This window comes from Dreissena polymorpha, chromosome 1 (genome assembly GCF_020536995.1).
Source record: "Dreissena polymorpha isolate Duluth1 chromosome 1, UMN_Dpol_1.0, whole genome shotgun sequence".
NCBI lineage: Eukaryota > Metazoa > Mollusca > Bivalvia > Myida > Dreissenidae > Dreissena > Dreissena polymorpha.
The window spans coordinates 41,043,407-41,061,717 of NC_068355.1; the positions used below are offsets into that span (position 1 = coordinate 41,043,407).

General features: G+C 34.2%; 2 protein-coding genes across 23 annotated transcripts in view; both read right to left on the minus strand.

Annotated features, from left to right (window-relative positions):
• The window catches only part of LOC127877631 (uncharacterized), a 155,174-nt gene extending 148,713 nt beyond the window's left edge, over positions 1-6,461 (minus strand). For 6 of the 10 annotated variants that reach the window (XM_052423726.1, XM_052423742.1, XM_052423752.1 and 3 more), the window contains exons 1-4: positions 5,951-6,092; positions 3,273-3,331; positions 1,201-1,266; positions 222-454 (exon numbers count right to left, since the gene is read on the minus strand). In XM_052423726.1, coding sequence (XP_052279686.1) covers positions 222-454; positions 1,201-1,266; positions 3,273-3,331; positions 5,951-5,982 — 390 coding nt within the window. In that variant the 5' untranslated portion in view covers positions 5,983-6,092. Of the gene's footprint in view, positions 1-221; positions 455-1,200; positions 1,267-3,272; positions 3,332-5,950; positions 6,093-6,326 lie in introns of those variants that run through there. The other 4 variants (XM_052423784.1, XM_052423719.1, XM_052423714.1 and 1 more) reach the window with 3 other exon arrangements.
• LOC127877775 (uncharacterized) overlaps positions 1-18,311 on the minus strand; it is a 184,810-nt gene that overhangs the window by 119,583 nt on the left and 46,916 nt on the right. For 2 of the 13 annotated variants that reach the window (XM_052424018.1, XM_052424101.1), the window contains 2 exons: positions 17,210-17,563; positions 16,106-17,036 (listed from right to left, as the gene is read on the minus strand). The exons of 4 other annotated variants lie outside the window; for them this stretch is intronic. In XM_052424018.1, coding sequence (XP_052279978.1) covers positions 17,011-17,036; positions 17,210-17,563 — 380 coding nt within the window. In that variant the 3' untranslated portion in view covers positions 16,106-17,010. Of the gene's footprint in view, positions 1-11,893; positions 17,037-17,209; positions 17,564-18,311 lie in introns of all 13 variants that reach the window. 7 more of the 13 variants (XM_052424037.1, XM_052424027.1, XM_052424062.1 and 4 more) reach the window with 7 other exon arrangements.

Sequence of the window (18,311 nt, forward strand, 5' to 3'; positions counted from 1 at the left end):
TCCATAACATTCGGTGAGCGCAAGAAAAAGAAGTTATGCTCCAACTCTTCAATGGTCCAGTTAAATATGAAGTCTGAATAGATATTTGTAAATCCTATAATAAGAAAATAAATGTTAACATACAATAGGCAACACACATCAAACCAATATCAATAGTCAACCAAGACAAAAAGAATGTTAGAAACAAATTACACCAGAATGAGGTTCACTCACACATTTACCTTATCTGCCCCATAGTTGGTTACACGCAATTCATGGTACTCTACTTTGTATGACAGTGTAGAGTTAATGTTTTTGAACTTCGCAGCAAAGCACAGATAGGCGCGCGGCTGAGAAGTTGAAATTGCAACAGAACACCTTTGTTGTAACTGACCGCCGTTATATTCTAGGGTCATCTCATCATTCAGCCCGTTAAGTGAGTAACTGCTGCCGCATGAAGAGTTGCTTACAGTCACTGTATTCTCCGAAATAAATATTAAGTGTTAGACATTGCTTGATATGGGAATATTAGTTTATACAGTAGCCAACATTTACTTTTACAGTAGGCCTTATAGATTCTATACAATGCTCGTGTTTTCATTATGCACTACTGTCATGTATACACGAGGCGCCCAGATTATATTTAAACAAAGTATGTATACATATTATGACATTAATGCGTTAACAACCCATGCAAATTTCTTTCACTCTATCCTGTAAAAACATAATCTTCATAAAAGCTGGAGAGTTATTTGTAGCATATAGCAAAATTAAGTGATAAAGTTTAAGGAGTAGTGATTGAACTTTTGAAGACTAAACACACGTATGGGAGTATTCAAAATGGCTCGCAAACAATGGGATATTTGATTTTCTTGGGCTCAATTGAGAACATGTGTGATATTATTGGAGATCAACGCCAGAACATCAACGATGCCACATCGGACTTCATCAAAAAATCTACCGTATAATCGCCAAAATTAATATTTCTACCAACGTGAGAAATAGTCTATGGTATCACCAAGATATTGCATGGAAGCTAAACTAAGGGAAACAGGTAAAGTTTATCATCTTAACATGGCGACAATAATGAAGAGGAGGGCTTGATCTTGGCAGTTATACATGAAATTGGTAGGTCGAAGATGTAGTCTTTCTCTTCCCTTTTTTTTACAGTTGCTCAATGTTGTGCATAAATTAACTAGCGATCGAAAACATAAAACCGACCTGTTGTTGTTGTTGTTTTTATTGTTGTTTGAATCGGCGTTGCCGATGCAGTTGTTCTGTTGATGACTGAAACAATCGGGATGCACGCTGTATTTCAACACACAATATTGCAAGTGACATCAGTATTCATAAATAAACATGCAATAAGATAGTGGACATCAAAATAAATGAAAATTATAATAAAACATAAACACCCGTCGTATTTCGATATTGTTTCGGTTTGTTCGCTATTCTCTTAAACAATCTTAGTCTTGTTTCCTACGAATAAGTTAAACATGAGGATACATACTTTATTTTAAATATCATCATCAGGGGGTGGATCGAACGCAAGTAACTGGTGTGTTGCAAGTGAGAAAAATAGGAAATGGTGTTCACAATGGCGGCAAACATTCGATATTTCCGTACTAACTTTTGAAAGGTTATACATTTACCATACTTATTCGACATAATCCTTACGCGCAAGATGATCTACTGTTATCCTTTTTACCTTGGTGTAAGTCATGTAGATGCATTATCAATATTTAAATAGTTATTGAAGACTGTATAGGCAAGTGCGTGATTGTTTACGATTGACACGTTTTTTTGTATGTGCATGTATAGGTTATTCATAAGTTTTTTTTTAGTAATTTTCGTGGAAATGTGAACCCAATAACCATCTTAGTTTTCTTTGCATGAACACCAGGATGCTTCCATCAGTCAATCGCAATATATGCATCGCATCAAAATACGAACATTAACCCCCTTTTCATTACTGGTAAGCACAGTAAACCCACTTTCTGTAACTAGTATTTGTGCAAAAATCAGTGTACTAAAGAAAATTTGGATGGATGGAAAGATGGAAGACAGAATAAAATACGCATGTTTAGGTTTACTTTGTTACTTGGGGATGTTTTTCTATAATTTGTGGAGTAACACTATATTCACGGTGACATAAAGGGCCCACTGGGAGTATTTGTTTGGACGTTTTGCTTGCATGTACGCACGAGTTGCTTTCACATGTTCACGAATTGATTTCACGTGCGCATATGATGCGCTTTTCACTTTTCACAATTGCGAGCGCATGTAATATGTGGGGTACTTGTATATTTTAAAGAACAATAAACCGAATAAACAAAGTTAATTGTTGGTGGGGAAAAGTATATTGATGTTGATTTATTAAAGAACTGGGTGGATAATTCAACCACTATAGCAACACGGCTGTAAAAACAATACATTAATAAGTATTTGATGATGTTTGAGGAATTTATTATATTTTAAATGCTGATTGATATTGTGTGGTAAAGAACACTGGACGTATAATGTAATTACTGTCACTGTGAATGTGAACTTGTTATAGCAGAGACATAGGACAACCCCACGCACACAGTGACCATGGTAACAAGGAATGATTTCTAATTGTAATATATATTAAATCTGTTTTAAGATATTGATTTTTCCTTCTGCTGGAAAACGTCCAATAGATTATGGTTGTCTGTGTCGTTGAACTTGGTAATAATCTAAACCTATACAAATATAATTAAATATTTGATTTACATATATTAAATCAAAAACATTAATATTAAAATGTTTGATGTCCAACTAGCTCAGAAAAGCAGCCATGAAGACACAGCAAAACCTCATAAGGGCTTGTGAGACAAACTATTTTTTAATGTCAGTTGAATCTTGTCAGACATCTTGTAAATGTCAATAATGAAGGCTTAAGTGAAAGTTTCAATTGTTTCATTGTGACAATGTGTCTGACACCGTTATAATGTTTGTTAGACATTGTAGAGTTTTTGCCATGTGTCGGACAGGTTTCACGGAGTCTGCGTATCAGGGTCTAATAGGGAAAGAAAGCATCCATTCTACGGGCGTTTTTACTCTAGATCATCTAGTCCTCGTCCTATCAAATAACTGGATATAAGTGTTAAAGTGTAAAACCAAAAAAAAAGATTTTACATCTGGTATAAAAAAACACAATTTTTATTCGAAATTGATAACACTTATTGTATAGCATACTTACTACCACACACTACTGCCAAACACAGACCCAACAAAAGAAATTGATAACACTTATTGTATAGCATACTTACCACCACGCACTACTGCCAAACACAGACCCAGCAAAAGAATCTGTCTCATGTCTGATGTACTGAAATGGTGGGTAACTGTGGATAAGTTCAACTATTTAAATTTTTCAAACACAAAAAGAAGTAACCGGGCAATTTTGCAGTCAGGACACCTTTCCACTACTGTATGTTGAATTACAACTCATAAACATTTGCGATTCTTGAAACACGATGCAATTATATGATTCAAAATAGTTGCATGTCTATCCGTATTATCGGCCCTCTAAATGAATTTTTGAACTGAACAAATACAAAAACACGCATGTGTCAATATGCAGTTAAATGTGTATTCTTTGACATAACAACGAAAACTGCATTTAAATCAGCATTGTTTTTACAAAATACTGGCTAGACTTAACTCCATGTAGTATCATGAACAATAGTTCTCATAATAGAGGCCCTTTTGATTGGTTACTAAAATTTGTTACTACGCGCATGTGCTTGTTAAAAAAGGTATCTTTCTCGAAAAACGAAACGCTCGCTAATGTTGTTCTTAAAATATTTGTACATTTAAACAAAAAATAAGACGCACATAAAACATTTGATAAAGCTACCATTATTCCATCATAGCGTTACCCTAAAATAAACATTGCGGAAGGGCCGATACTATGAGGATAAGAAATACACAATATTTACAAATCGTTACTCACCTATGCCAATTTATAGTTTATAGTCTACTGTTGTACATTTTTATATAATGATATTCTACTAACCCAAGTGTTAAGGAAATCCAAGTCAGAAATTACGGCAAAATCTGAGACAGTTGCCAAGCCTATTTTGTCAATTCGTCTGTCCATTGCATATATCTTTAAAGCAGTTTGCTGTTTGTCTTGTCCCCATTTTAAGGTAACATTTTTATCCTTTTTATATCACGCTCAATGGGCAGTACAATATGTGTTATTCAAACAACAGTTTTACTCTGCTCTGCACAGAAGAGAGCATTATTGCCCTTGATGCATTCCGGGGTATGTCATTATATGTAGCAATGTCTAATGATCATGTTACAGGAATGATAAATATACCGGTAATAATGGTCATTACTTTTTAACGTACTTACCAACAAGTGATCATGCACATAAGGAAATAAGGTTGAAATATATATATTTATATACAGACATCGAACTCGATGCTGAATTCAGTATATTGTATAACCCCGCAATTCAAACGCTGTAAAAATAGCATTTTGTTTTGCTGCTGATAGCAAGAACAAATTGAGAAATATTCACTCGAACGTTTTATTGACAAAAGGTCATTTTTATTATAGAAACCAGAAAGTTCGAACATTGTGTAAATTTTGTTGACGTTGGGGGACGAATATGTAAACAACGTATTTCACAAAATAAATGCTTATGTGTCTTACATACGCCCAAACATTACCAAGGACCTTGATTTTAAAGTTTCCACAAGTTGTACTAAAGACATTTGGACTATTTGTATATATTTTTTCAGATTTAACAGAAATACTGACAATGTCCTTGTGCATAGTGAACAAAGTCTTTAACTAGATACAATTTTGCATCTTGAATGTTTTTTGTATATATGATTCGGCAAGGCTTTTAACAAAAACGGTGTACAATCCAGTTGGTTCCCATTCTCATACGCAATCTACATGTATACCAGTAACAACAGATTTTTATGGGAACCATTTGATAACAGTACTCTTGCTTGCTACACTTGTGATATACACTAACTGATTTGAATTGCAGTGGCACTTGACATAAAGTAAAACATAATCACATTCTTGTTCATTTAGGTCCTTCCAGAAATAATTTCTCAGAAGTAGATCAGTTGTATCAGACGTTCGGGAACAATGGTAAGGAAAGCCGAATTGGAATGGTATCATTGCTCGGTACCAACTTAATAATAAGGAAAGACGATTTCGCTCTTATCTTTAATATATAACCGATTGAAATGACATATTTTCTCTAATACTCACTTTGTGAGTTTTCCAATAGAGGTTTAAATGGAGAGTCTATGGAGAATCGGTTTTAAATACAAACAGAAATATGTGTTGGTTTAAGTTGAAAATGAATCCAAAATAGAATTGTTATAATTAATTAGCATTGAAATATTAACTGATATGATATGTAGTATTCACTTGTCGAGAACCAATAGCCGGAGAAGAATTCAAAATAAATCTTTCTGATGTGTTAAAACAAATAAATAATCTGCAAAGAATCAAGGTTAGCGTTTAAATGACAACTATTCTAAATATATTCACTTACAAACAGTATGTTGGTGCATATTAATGTATTATAGTTTTGTTTTATGCTTTATATAAAAATAACTTTAAAAGTTTAATGTTTTCCAAATAAGTATCACTGAACAGAATGATCGGAAAGATAATGGACACATCTGGGTTGTAAGGGTTCCTTCCTAAAATTGGCCTTTTCCTAAGAAAATACCTGATCTGTTAATTATTATGCCATATTTGTGATGCTATAATATAAAATGTTTAATTAAATGTTTCAATTGTGGTGAAAATCTTTTCATTCAGAAGAAAAGTCGTTTAAACTCCTAAGTGAGCGAATACACAGGAAAAGCGGCTATCCGAAAACGGTGAACTTTTTTAATGGACATACAGAAATATAAAAGCAAGCTCTTTAATCATGCTATTGATTGAGAATTCAAAAGATGAAAACCTGATTTTTATTATGTCCAACACTCTGAACATAGATTCAATCCTAAACAACCTGCTTTCGATTTTGAAATAAACAAGTTTTTAGTTCTTCTTGAATGCTTCGAGCTTTTATGAGTAGTTTTAAGTGCCAAGTGGCGTTTTCCGGTACTTTATAAAGAAGGGAAACAAATCGCTTAAGCATATGTCTAAACAATTAATTCAGACTTCTAGTATGCTACAATCTACGTTATACATGGCAAACGTTGTATTATTTATATAACACTCATTCAAATGATCTAAATTAGTTAATTGAGTGCTTTAAGTTTTAATTAGTACATGTTTATCTACAACTCAAAATTCCATCTGGTAAAGGCGAACGCCATTTAAAGAATAAGTACCGCGTATGTCTATACAGTCCAGTTCAATAAACCTAATACATCGTAGCAAACGCAATATATGAACCATCGATATATATTTGCGTGTCTTTGTGAAGAAATTCTGAAAACAAAAACTCGAAAAAAAAGTTATCAAACCGAAAGCGGAAGTTTTGAATTGACGATATAGTGTATCTTACGGAGGTTCCGGAGTCGGTGTGTCGGTTGATCAGACAGATGATATATCTTGCGGAGGATTCTGGAGATAGCCGATATACATTTTGCTCATTTTTATATTCGGAATTCTCGTCGTTGTCTATTGAAAAAAACTTATATTTTCATATACCGTTCACGTGTTTTAAACTTGGATATATATTATTATTCTGCGAGTACACCATATATCTTACGTTGTTATATTGTGCGCATAAGGGATATATTTATTATCTGTTTGTGTTTATTTTCCTCAGAAAATAGTAAATGTCATCATATGTGTCCTCACATGATTTGTGATAAATGTATTTCTTCGTCTTCTAAACATATGGTATGTTGATATTTAATTAAGACGCACTTTTTTCCAAACATTTTAATAACACTGTAACATCCTCGTCACACAAATATTGGTCTCATGGCATATGCGTCCAGCGCAGCAAACGCTCAAACTGCGCACTTGTGCAGTCTGGTCAGGAGCTACGCTTTCCGCTTCAAAAAAGCACGCAAGGTTTCGTGGTATCTCCAAAGTAGCCTTTTCGGTATGCTTGTCCTGACAAGACTGCGCGGATGCGCAATCTGAACTTGAGTTACGCTGGCAGCACATTGTATAAAATTCATTTTCGCATTACTCTGATCTTTCAAAATTTCGTTGCGTCTTGTAAATGGAGCATCAAACCATGATAATTTCCGATAATATTTGTCAGTCACACTGTTTTGTATAGCAACTGGAAAATGTGTTAAGCCTGTTCTGGCTTGCATAGGTCGCACATGTGTGGCTAGATAATACTTTAACGATTTCATTTCAACCGTGGACACTATACTATTTCGGTAGTTTTGTCTCATAATACAAGAGAAAAGACATTCCCCGATAGGTTTTAATTCATTTTCCCTACACTTCGTTGTGTTTGATATATTGAAAGCTGTTGTCAACCGAAAGCGTTTATTGAAAGTACATTCCGACTTTTCCCTGACGATTTATTGACCTTGCAATGGCCATCTTGGATAATTTGCTGACAATGTTTATTTGTAACTGGGCCAAAATGTGCGTCTTTTTTTCTATGAACATGCAGAAAGTAGTCCGCATCTCCCTCCACTGATCAGTATAACATCATACACTACAAAGACGCGGTGATGAAAAGGGGGATAATGCTCAAATCCGCATATGGAATAAATGAATATTATTCATTCGGATCTGCTGGCGTTACGTTAAAGGTCATTTAAGGTGAAAAGTTCAGTTAAACAGCAACGCCGAAAAATCCTATTATACTTAAAAGTATATTAATGTCCTTACAAAGAAACAAGTGCTTAAATTAATGAACGAATGAACACGGTGTTTCATGTACTCACACAGGTTCCTGATAAATGTAAATCCAAATAATTGTAACAACGTCAATTTTATTTAGCATACAAATGACAGAATCGCGTAATGTTTGGACTTTGGACTAAGTCCAAATTGTATACAGAAATATCCATTGAGACAGAAACGCAACGTTCGTTAAACCATTTATTTGATTGGTCACATCGAACAAAATCATAGACTCAATCAGGTAAACAACAATTCTTAATTGTAATCATTGTACGATACTTCGCTGTATTATGCTGATTGTTTTATAAATTTATTGAAATTCAGCCATTTCCTCGATATCTAAACAATTTATTAACCGTTTGCGCCTTTTCGTTCTACCGATTACTATTTCCTAACATAATTATTTATGAAAACAAAGTGCAGTTATTTATAAAATTGAAACGAAACCAACAGTTGGTATGATGATTTTGTTTCATAACCCCAGTTACTGCGTACATTAATTTCAGATACCTATAATTTTTAAACAGTCTGGAATGATAACAAAATTGCCTCTTATTTCCCAGGCATTTTTTGCCCAAGTGTTTCGCGCCTGACAAAAGTCAAAGTTATATTTCAGTGCCACAGATCAAATACAAAAAATCAACTTAGATTTTGAACTTAAACTAAAATGACTTTATTTATGGGTTATTGTTTCTTTCCTTAAATCAGTATGTTCCACATGCTATCATTCAAGCAAAGTATTTGAACTGTGAACGTTAATGACCGTGTGCCGGAGGATCTTTCTCTCGAAAAGGCATTTCCCAATACTTACGGTCTACTGGTTTGTATTGTTAATTCCGGAATATTCAAGACATTAGAAAATTTGATTCGTGATTTCAATTGAGTGTTAGTTTGTCTGTTACATTTCTAACAAGTTTAACCGATCTAAAGGGTATACTTGCACTAAGTTATCATACTAACACCTGCCCTACTTTCATCAGAGAAAGACGAGAATGGCCGTTGAATGTATTGTATGGTTACCACACAAGTTATGTACCGGATCTGAACTCGTGAAATGCAAGCTTTCTACCAATTGAGCTAGTCGAATTACCGGTAAGTTAGATGCAGTGTTTTGTTGTGCATTTTTGCATGTAATTTATTCAAACCATAAGTTGTTCGTAATGACGGCATCAATTTGAGCTTTTTGCGTAACCAGTCATGTTTCAACTTTCTTGTAATTTGTCACTGTTATAACACGACTTACTCATAGTTATATATCTCAAATAAAGAGTTACTGTTTGAATAAACTGATCCCCGCCGATGCCCAAAGTGCACACAGGACGCCCCCAATGCCCATCAATCACGCCAACTTGCTTAAATATTATAAATTAACAAATGTGAAACATTAATTTTTTCAAAAAAGCTGCTAATATCTGCAAGATTCATCCACCACCACCAATCAAGAGAAGTGTACATGACTTCACGTACACCCCATACAATAATCAGTAGTAATAAACGATTCAGGTAAAACCGCGAGCGGAATACATTTTTGTTTTCTTAATTTTTCTTTTAATGGCAGGGGGACGTATGAGGACCCATGGCTCGAGACCGGTGTCTAGGTGCCTTCATCACCTCCCTAAACCTCTAATTTAAGAGAAATCTACAAATAAGCAGCTATTATTATACTGTAAACATTAAGTATTCTTTAGTAAAAAATGTAATTAAAACATTATCAATTTCGTTGCGCAAATTAACATAACAAACAAACATCAAAAGCATCCAGCACACACCCCAGACATCAACAAGAAACAAACAAATCACTCAAACCATAAAATCCATAAAGCACCTAAAAAGAATCTTGATAAATCATAAGTATTCCGAGAAATATATAAATGCATATGAGGATTTTTTTATTATTATTTTTTAAACAGCTATATTATACCGACTTCAACATCTAACCAGTCACACCAAAATGAAAATGAAAATATTAAGTAATCGTACAATAAGAATGTCTTTAAATTAAACGTTCATTACGAAAGACAACACAAAATAATAACACTGACATTTAAACATACCAATATTTCAATAAATATGCTGGAGGTACTATCTCCAGGAAGTGAGAGACTCGAAAAACATGACACCCATTCCTTAAAAACGTCATTAAAACACAATATTAAGTAAAAAATGAGTCAAAATAATCAAGAAAACTTAGCTGCTTCAGACTTAAATGAAAATACACCCATCGTCTTTCCAAGTAAAGGAATCGGTTCGTGTTAAGATCCCATCTCACATGGACTAAAAACCGAACTGAAAATATACTAAATATAGACTTTATAATTGCAAAATTATAAACATAAAAGCAATGTAACCAATTATTTAACCATACATATGTTCATTAAGGGCAGGCGGGCGGGGTTATCACCCTTTCGTTTTCTTGTTCCATAACGTTTGCCTGTCAAATACACCCTCGAATGGCGACTCAATATATGTGCAAATCATATACATGTATACCCCAAAACGAAAAACTCGTGCGCTTTCGCGCTAAAACATGCACACAAAACCCGTGCATTATTCGCGCTAAACCATTACCATAATCTCTCTTCTAAATAACACGTATTAAACCATACTATACCGTATTTATCAAACCGAGAATAATTTCATTTTTGCATTAAAAACAGGCACGTTTTAAACTTTAGTCATTATGAAGCACATGTTTAAGTCTTATCATATTCCCTGGTACAAGATAATATTGTTATCATAACGTCCGTCCATCTGCAAACGAATTGTCCGACAAAGTACGGTGGCATGTTTTTCTGAGTACGACATTCAAACTGTATTTATTGTTGCTTATGCAATGGTGATGCGCATCTGATATTTTGCTGTAGAATATGCCAATTACAACTCAAAAGTGAAATAACAAATTTATCATACTTGCTACATATTACTACCTTCGGCATCAACACTGATGTTGTGTAGTTCAAATATATAACACATCGTCTTTGAATTGTTTTTTGTCACATGCTTACGTATTGTTTTCTTGGACGTTTTGGTTTGCAGGACATCAACGTTGAGGTAATGGTTGTCCATTATTTTATATCGAATCTGATATTATTAAATGTGTAATTATGGGGCTAAAAACAATAAGACCAAAAAGTTCAAAACGAACTTTATTCGTGTTTCATTATATAAAACAAACTAAAATAGTATGCAACGGATAGCCAAGTAAGTAAGCAGATAGACGCAGCATAAACGTGATTACAACATACTTAAACTAAACCGAATCGTTTTGTGCAAATTATACAAATATAAATCGTAACAAATGGCGCGCAAATATATACGCCAAAACGACTAGAATGCCCAACCTGATGCGAGGTTAAAGCTGAAAATACTTTAATAGAAACTGCTGACGTAATCTAATCATGTCTGAATCATTTTAAGGTGATAAAAACGCATAACATGATAAAAACTAGCATATTTCCAGTTTAGAAAGATCCACAATCCCAAATAGTACATACATTCTTGTTAAACAAAATTACAACAACCACTGTTGTTACAATGTCCTTCAGTAAAAACAAGAGATTGCCAAGCAATATGGTGCCCCACCGGCTCCACCATTGTCAGAAATTCCACTATTGTCAGATTATTTTTTTATTTGTTGCCATAGCAACCAGAAAAGTTGACGTACGGACAAAATGAAATGACGTGCATAATGTCCATATTGCCATCTATCCATGTTTCAAGTTTCATGAAAAAATATGAAGAACTTTTTAAGTTATCGCAGGATCCAGAAAACCACCATTTTTAGAAGTATTTCTAGTCTATTTGTTGCCATAGCAACCATAATTTTTAACGTAGAAACAAAATTAAATGACGTGCATAATGTTTGAATTGCCATCTATACATGTTTCAAGTTTCCTGAAAAAATATTAAGAGCTTTTAATGTTCTCACAGGATCCAGAAAAGTGTGACAGACAGACTGACAGACAGACTGACTGACAGAGCGCAAACCATAAGTCCCCTCCGGTGAAACTTGTAGGGGACAATAAAGCCATTAGAGGACCCTGTTCATCTCAGTCATTCCTTTTAAGCCTGTGACCTTTAACCTTATTTCTATTACTCAACAAGAACGATCATTTACACAGACTGAATTTGGTTAGCCAAATGTATTTTTTTTACCCGACCCATTGGTGAAGGCTGACAATAGAGCAGTACTAAAACTTAATGGCTCAGTTTTTTTCTAGCTACTGGAAAAACGTATGTGGATATTGTGATTTTTAAAGCTTGAATTGGAAGTTTTAATGAAATGTTTAAGTCTTAAAGGATATTTTTTATGGAAATGCTACAAAACAATCTGTATAATTTGATCAACTTTTTAGAAAAATACTTTACTAGCCATTGTTAGCCCTTCTTAATATTGAAATCATTGCATAAAGCCTCTATCCAAAATGTAAACGAATTTTACAGTGCATATATTTCTAATGGAAATCTTACCGACCAAAAATAGGGTTTGAAATCAGAAAAATAATGTTTAGTAAAAATAAAAACTATTTGGGAGTTATAATTTCTTGTATAGTTAATGTTAACATGATATATGATGATTTCTTAAGAGTAATTCCAATAAATACACGTCCTCTCCGTTTGTAAATAGCATTGATAATACATACTCCATTAGCACAGAGCACTTTGGTATAACATAAATAACAAGAAATGTGTCCACAGGACACGGATGCCCTCAACTGTAACTTTGTCACTACATAAAAGTATAACTGTGTAAATGCTTGGTAGAAGTTATTAGCTTTTTTCAAATCCTAAACGCAGATTTAGAACCTAAACGCGGACCCTAATTTAAAGTTGAAGGTCACAGGGGTCAAAATTTGTGTGCGTATGGAAAGGCCTTGTCCATAAACACATGCATGCCAAATATGAAATTGCTATCTGAAGCAACATAGAAGTTATGAGCATTTTTCGAAATCTAAACGCAAAGTGTGACGGACAGACGGACGGACAGACGAACGGACAGTCCGATCACTATATGCCCTTCTTCAGGGGCATAAAAATGTCTTAGAATATCAAAATAAATCAGAAAGCCACATAAACTAGAGAGCCGACAACATGCTTTATCCTTGAAATGCACTAAGTGAACCCGTGACCTAGTTTTTGACCCGGCATGACCCATATTCGAACTTGACCTAGATATTGTCTTAATACAACTTCTGAACAAGTTTAGTAAAGATCAGATGAAAACTACTTGAATTAGAGAGCGGACACCATGCTAAATCCTTGAAATGCACTAAGTGACCCAGTGACCTAGTTTTTGACCCGACATGACCCATATTCTAACTTGACCTAGATATTGTCTTGATACAACTTCTGACCAAGTTTAGTAAAGATCAGATGAAAACTACTTGAATTAAAGAGCGGACACCATGCTAAATCCTTGAAATGCACTAAGTGACCCCGTGTCCTAGTTTTTGACCCGGCATGACCCATATTCGAACTTGACCTAGATATTGTCTGGATACAACTTCTGACCAAGTTTGGTAAAGATCGGATTAAAACTATTTGAATTAGAGAGCGGACACGAAGTGTGACCGACCGACCGACAGACAGTGCAAAAACTATATACCCCCTTTTCTTCCAAATGGGGACATAATAATAATTTTATTACCAAACAAGATGTGTTTGTGAAACACAATGTCCCCCTATATGACGTTTGACCTTGAAGGATGACCTTGACCTTGTGAAGGATGACCTTGACCTTTCACCACTCAAAATGTGCAGCTCCATGAGATACACATGCATGTCAAATATCAAGTTGCTATCTTCAATATTGCAAAAGTATTCATAAAATAAGCGATTTGGGCCACATATATTTGACCTCTAACCTTGAAGGATGACCTTGACCTTGACCTTTTACCACTCAAAATGTGCAGCTCCATGAGATGCACATGCAGGCCAAATATCAAGTTGCTATCTTCAATATTGCAAAAGTATTTATAAAATAAGCGATTTGGGCCACATATATTTGACCTCTGACCTTGAAGGATGACCTTGACCTTGACCTTTCACCACTCAAAATGTGCAGCTCCATAAAATACACATGCATGCCAAATATCAAGTTGCTATCTTTAATATTGCAAGAGTATTCATAAAATGAGCGATTTTGGACACATATATTTGACCTCTGACCTTGAAGGATGACCTTGACCTTTCACCACTCAAAATGTGCAGCTTCATGAGATACACATGCATGCCAAATATGAAGTTGCTATCTTCAATATAGCAAAAAGTAATTGCAAAATGTTAAAGTTGGCGCAAACAGACCAACAGACCAACAGACAGGGCAAAAACAATATGTCCCCCACTACTGTAGTGGGGGACATAAAAAAGTTTTATTTTACTTGCTTCTGAACTGATATCGTTTTCAAATCCCTAAAAATATTTTTTCTGAGCAGCGGTTCTAAGTTTTTAGAAACTGCATTTACATTATAAACAGTGCAAACAAGAACTATGTTTGCATATTTCTTAGATTTTCAGTCCTTAAAAGTGGAATCATTTTTTGTCAGAGATTCAATATTTTGTCCCAAATTAACTTCTGAGCATTTACAACATTTGCAACGAACCTCTAAATGATTACATCTATCATGAGCATACAGTGTAGTAAAATAACAACATGCATAAACAGTCCTGTATACGAATTATAAAAGACAAAAACTACATTACATAATGATATGAAACTACACATAATTTTCTCACTTTACAAGAAATGAACTGCATTTTATGATTATTATTATCAATCTTATGCAATACTGACAAAATAAATAATAAAAATTAAAGGAAAAAAATGTGCTGGAATATAAAATATGAAATATTTATCCTTATAATGCCAGAGATTCTCTTCACCATTACAAAACTCTGAATCTTTGCAACAAATGTACACTTTCAATTTTTACCCACTACCATTATCACAACATGTAATTAATGCCAGCAATAAATGAAAAGCAAAAAAATATGCACACTTATTATCATAAAAAGTAACAACAGCAATAATAATAATGCACAAAATAAATATATCGTTATTTGAAATATAAACTGGTTATTAAAGTGATTTTTTAAGGAAGGCTTGTAAAAAAGTATAAATAAATAAAATACAAAAACAATAAATCCAGTATTAGAATTAATATGTAAATGCTCCCTGCCCTTTTTAAACAGCAAGAGCGCAAAAGGTCCAAGTTCTTCACCTGAAACTTTGGGGAACTTAACTGTTCTAAGAAACTTTGTGATGCTATCAAAACCATGTTCAAAATGTTTCAAAAAGATTAGACAATATATATTCATTCTAGAGTGCTCACAATGTTTTACTCTTGTGATTGTCATACGAGTACACTTGCAACCCGTTTGGAAATGTTTTCAATAGACTGATACCATTTTCAAACTGGGCAGAGACATGATATTAAAAAGGTAACCCCTAGGGTGGAATGAATTTCTACCCAAGAGTCATGATTGAAAAATTAAAATTTATTAGATAACCACCATGCACTGTTACATGCGAAATACCAAACCTTGCCTTGTAGTCTCTGAGATTTTCACTATTTACATATAAGAGAAACTAGTAACCCTCAGTGCAGAGCCAGATGTGTTATTTTAACAAACTTGGTTTAGAACCACCATATGATGTTACAAATTTAACAACAAACTTCTGAACCTTGCAGTTTCTGAGAAGACTATCAAACTTTTCATTACAAACATACATTTACTAAATGAGGCTGAAAATCTTAAACATCAGCACTCCCTATTACAAACATGTTTTCCATGTTTATTTAACAAAATTCAGAAGTTCAACTGGCAACTTTTATCATATATATAGTGAGTTTGTCATTTAAATTATTTTAGAAAAATGACTATTTCTCCTTATAAATATAAAGCGAGATAAGTTTTCATAAAAATCCAACTTAAGTTGAAGAAAAGCTAAAAGAACAAGTATTGCTTACAGACCAACATAACGACAAATCGTTATGTTGTGTCCTGTATACCTTCCCCCTTCCAACTTAGTAAGGATATTGAAAACAAGAGATGTGTTTGTCAGAAACACAATGCCCCCTATTGCGCCGCTTTGAGGCCATAAATTTGACTTGTGACCTTGAAGGATGACGTTGACTTTTCACCACTCAAAATGTGCAGCTCCATGAGATACACATGCATGCCAAATATTAAGTTGCTATCTCAATATTGCAAAAGTTATGACCAAGATTAAAGTTTTGACGCCCCTTTGAAGCCATATATTTGACCTTTGACCTTGAAAGTGGACCTTGACCTTTCACCATTCAAAATGTGCAGCTCCATGAGATACACATGCATGCCAAATATCAAGTTGCTATCTTCAATATTGCAAAAATTATTCAATATTTCAAAACTTTAACCAAGGTTAAAGTTTTCCACAGAATGACAGACAGACAGGTCAAAAACAATATACCCCCGATCATTCGATCCGGGGGCATAAAAAGAATAATAAAACCATGAAGAAGCAACTATCAAATATTCCACACACAAATTACATGAGTATTATTGAGAGAACTGCATGCAATAATATTGATATTAAAATACATGAACATTATTTTAAAATTAAACAATGGCTTTACAACATTTTTTAGCTTTCAAGACTTCTATATTTTACAAATAAAACATACAGTTGATCTGTTATTAAAAAAAAAAAGGTATTATACAAACAAAAGCTGGTGTGCTTTTTACCCTTTAAATGTCATCTTTCTTTAATGTAAAAGATGAAATTATATGATTGAATCATGATTATAATGAAAATGCAAATATATTAACAATTATAATGACCAAAAAACATACCCAATGGGAACTTTTTAATAATGTGTGATAAGGATGTTATTATAGGAACAAGTTAACTTGTGGTTATTTCCACGTCTTTTTCAGTGACAGTTTTTGTCTTTGGCTTTGAACAATAACGCTTTTCAAAACTAAATGTAACAAAAAGTTCTCAGTAACAAACATGGCTTCTTTGCACGATCAACTTGTAAAATTAAACTTAAACTGAAACATAAAACACAATTAAATTTGTTACATCAATCAAGATAAGGTAAAAAACTGTGTACTACTTAAAACATGTTATTATTAAAAGTGTCCTTTAATCCAAGACAAAACATGTCGTTTCCTGTCCGATTGTGGGCTTCATGCTCCCGTGTACGCTTAAGAAGTATAGGGTGGTGGCGGCGCTGAAACACAGATTATTGTAAAGATTATATGTTAATATATTCTTGCTTTAACAGAAGTATAAACATATTCTATAAGATATTCTCAAATCATAATCAATACTCAACAGTCAACCGGCAAAAAAACCTATGCATACGGTTAATTGGGATATATATATTTGTGTGTTCTGTAATACCTGATGGTGTAGCAGATTGTTGGTTCCCCTCATAACCTTTCTGTGGTTCCTGTGGGTAACCAGTCGGACCTGGTGGGTACCCTGCCTGTGTAGTCTGTGGATAACCAGACTGTTGTGAAGTTGGAGGGTAACCAGACTGTTGTTGGTACCCAGCAGGTGGGTAACCAGTCGGACCAGGTGGGTAACCAGTCGGACCAGGCTGGTACCCAGCTGATGGGGCTTGTGGATAGCCTTGTGGTGGTTGGTACCCAGCCTGTGAAGGTGGAGGATAGCCTTGGTACCCAGCTGGAGGTGGAGCATTGCTGGGCAGCATCTGGTACCCACCCTGGTTATAGGGCTGACCTGTTGTGTATACTATAAACATGCAGTTGTAGTATTACATGTATAACAACACTAGCATGGTTCATGTCGCCAAAGCAGGGCAAAATCTTATTATTAAATCTACATGTTCCTAAAACTGGTAAATTTCAAACAGATACATGTATTGATATTGTTTGGGAAAAAAATGAAAACAACAATGTTTATTTCAACATGAGGCAACCCATATTTCAAGAAACTTATTATACCACTTGTTAGAATTTAATTCAATGACACTTACACTTTGATAAGTTGTTTTGATCAATAAAATATGCCAAAACAAGAGACGTGTTTGTCAGAAACGCAATGCCCTCTATTGCGCCACTTTGAAATAAAATTTCAATATATCATTTGGCAGGTTAAGAAATTATCTCCCTTTAAAAGCTTATGACTTCTCTTAGATTGTATTTTTTACTTTGTACCTTGAAGGATGACCTTGACCATTCACCACTCAAAATGTGCAGCTTCATGAGATACGCAGGCATGCCAAATATCAAGTTGCTATCTTCAATATAGCAAAAGTAATGGCCAATGTTAAAGTTTTCGGACGGACGGACATAGAGACGGACAGACTGGTGGACAGTTCAACTGCTATATGCCACCCTACCGGGGGCATAAAAACAAGTCCATGAATCAAGTTATGAATTTATAGAAAATAACCTTTAGCTTAATTCAAACAATTTGTTTAGCATATTGATCTCTAGACAAAGGAAGCCATATTCCAAATATCAAGTTGCTATCTTCA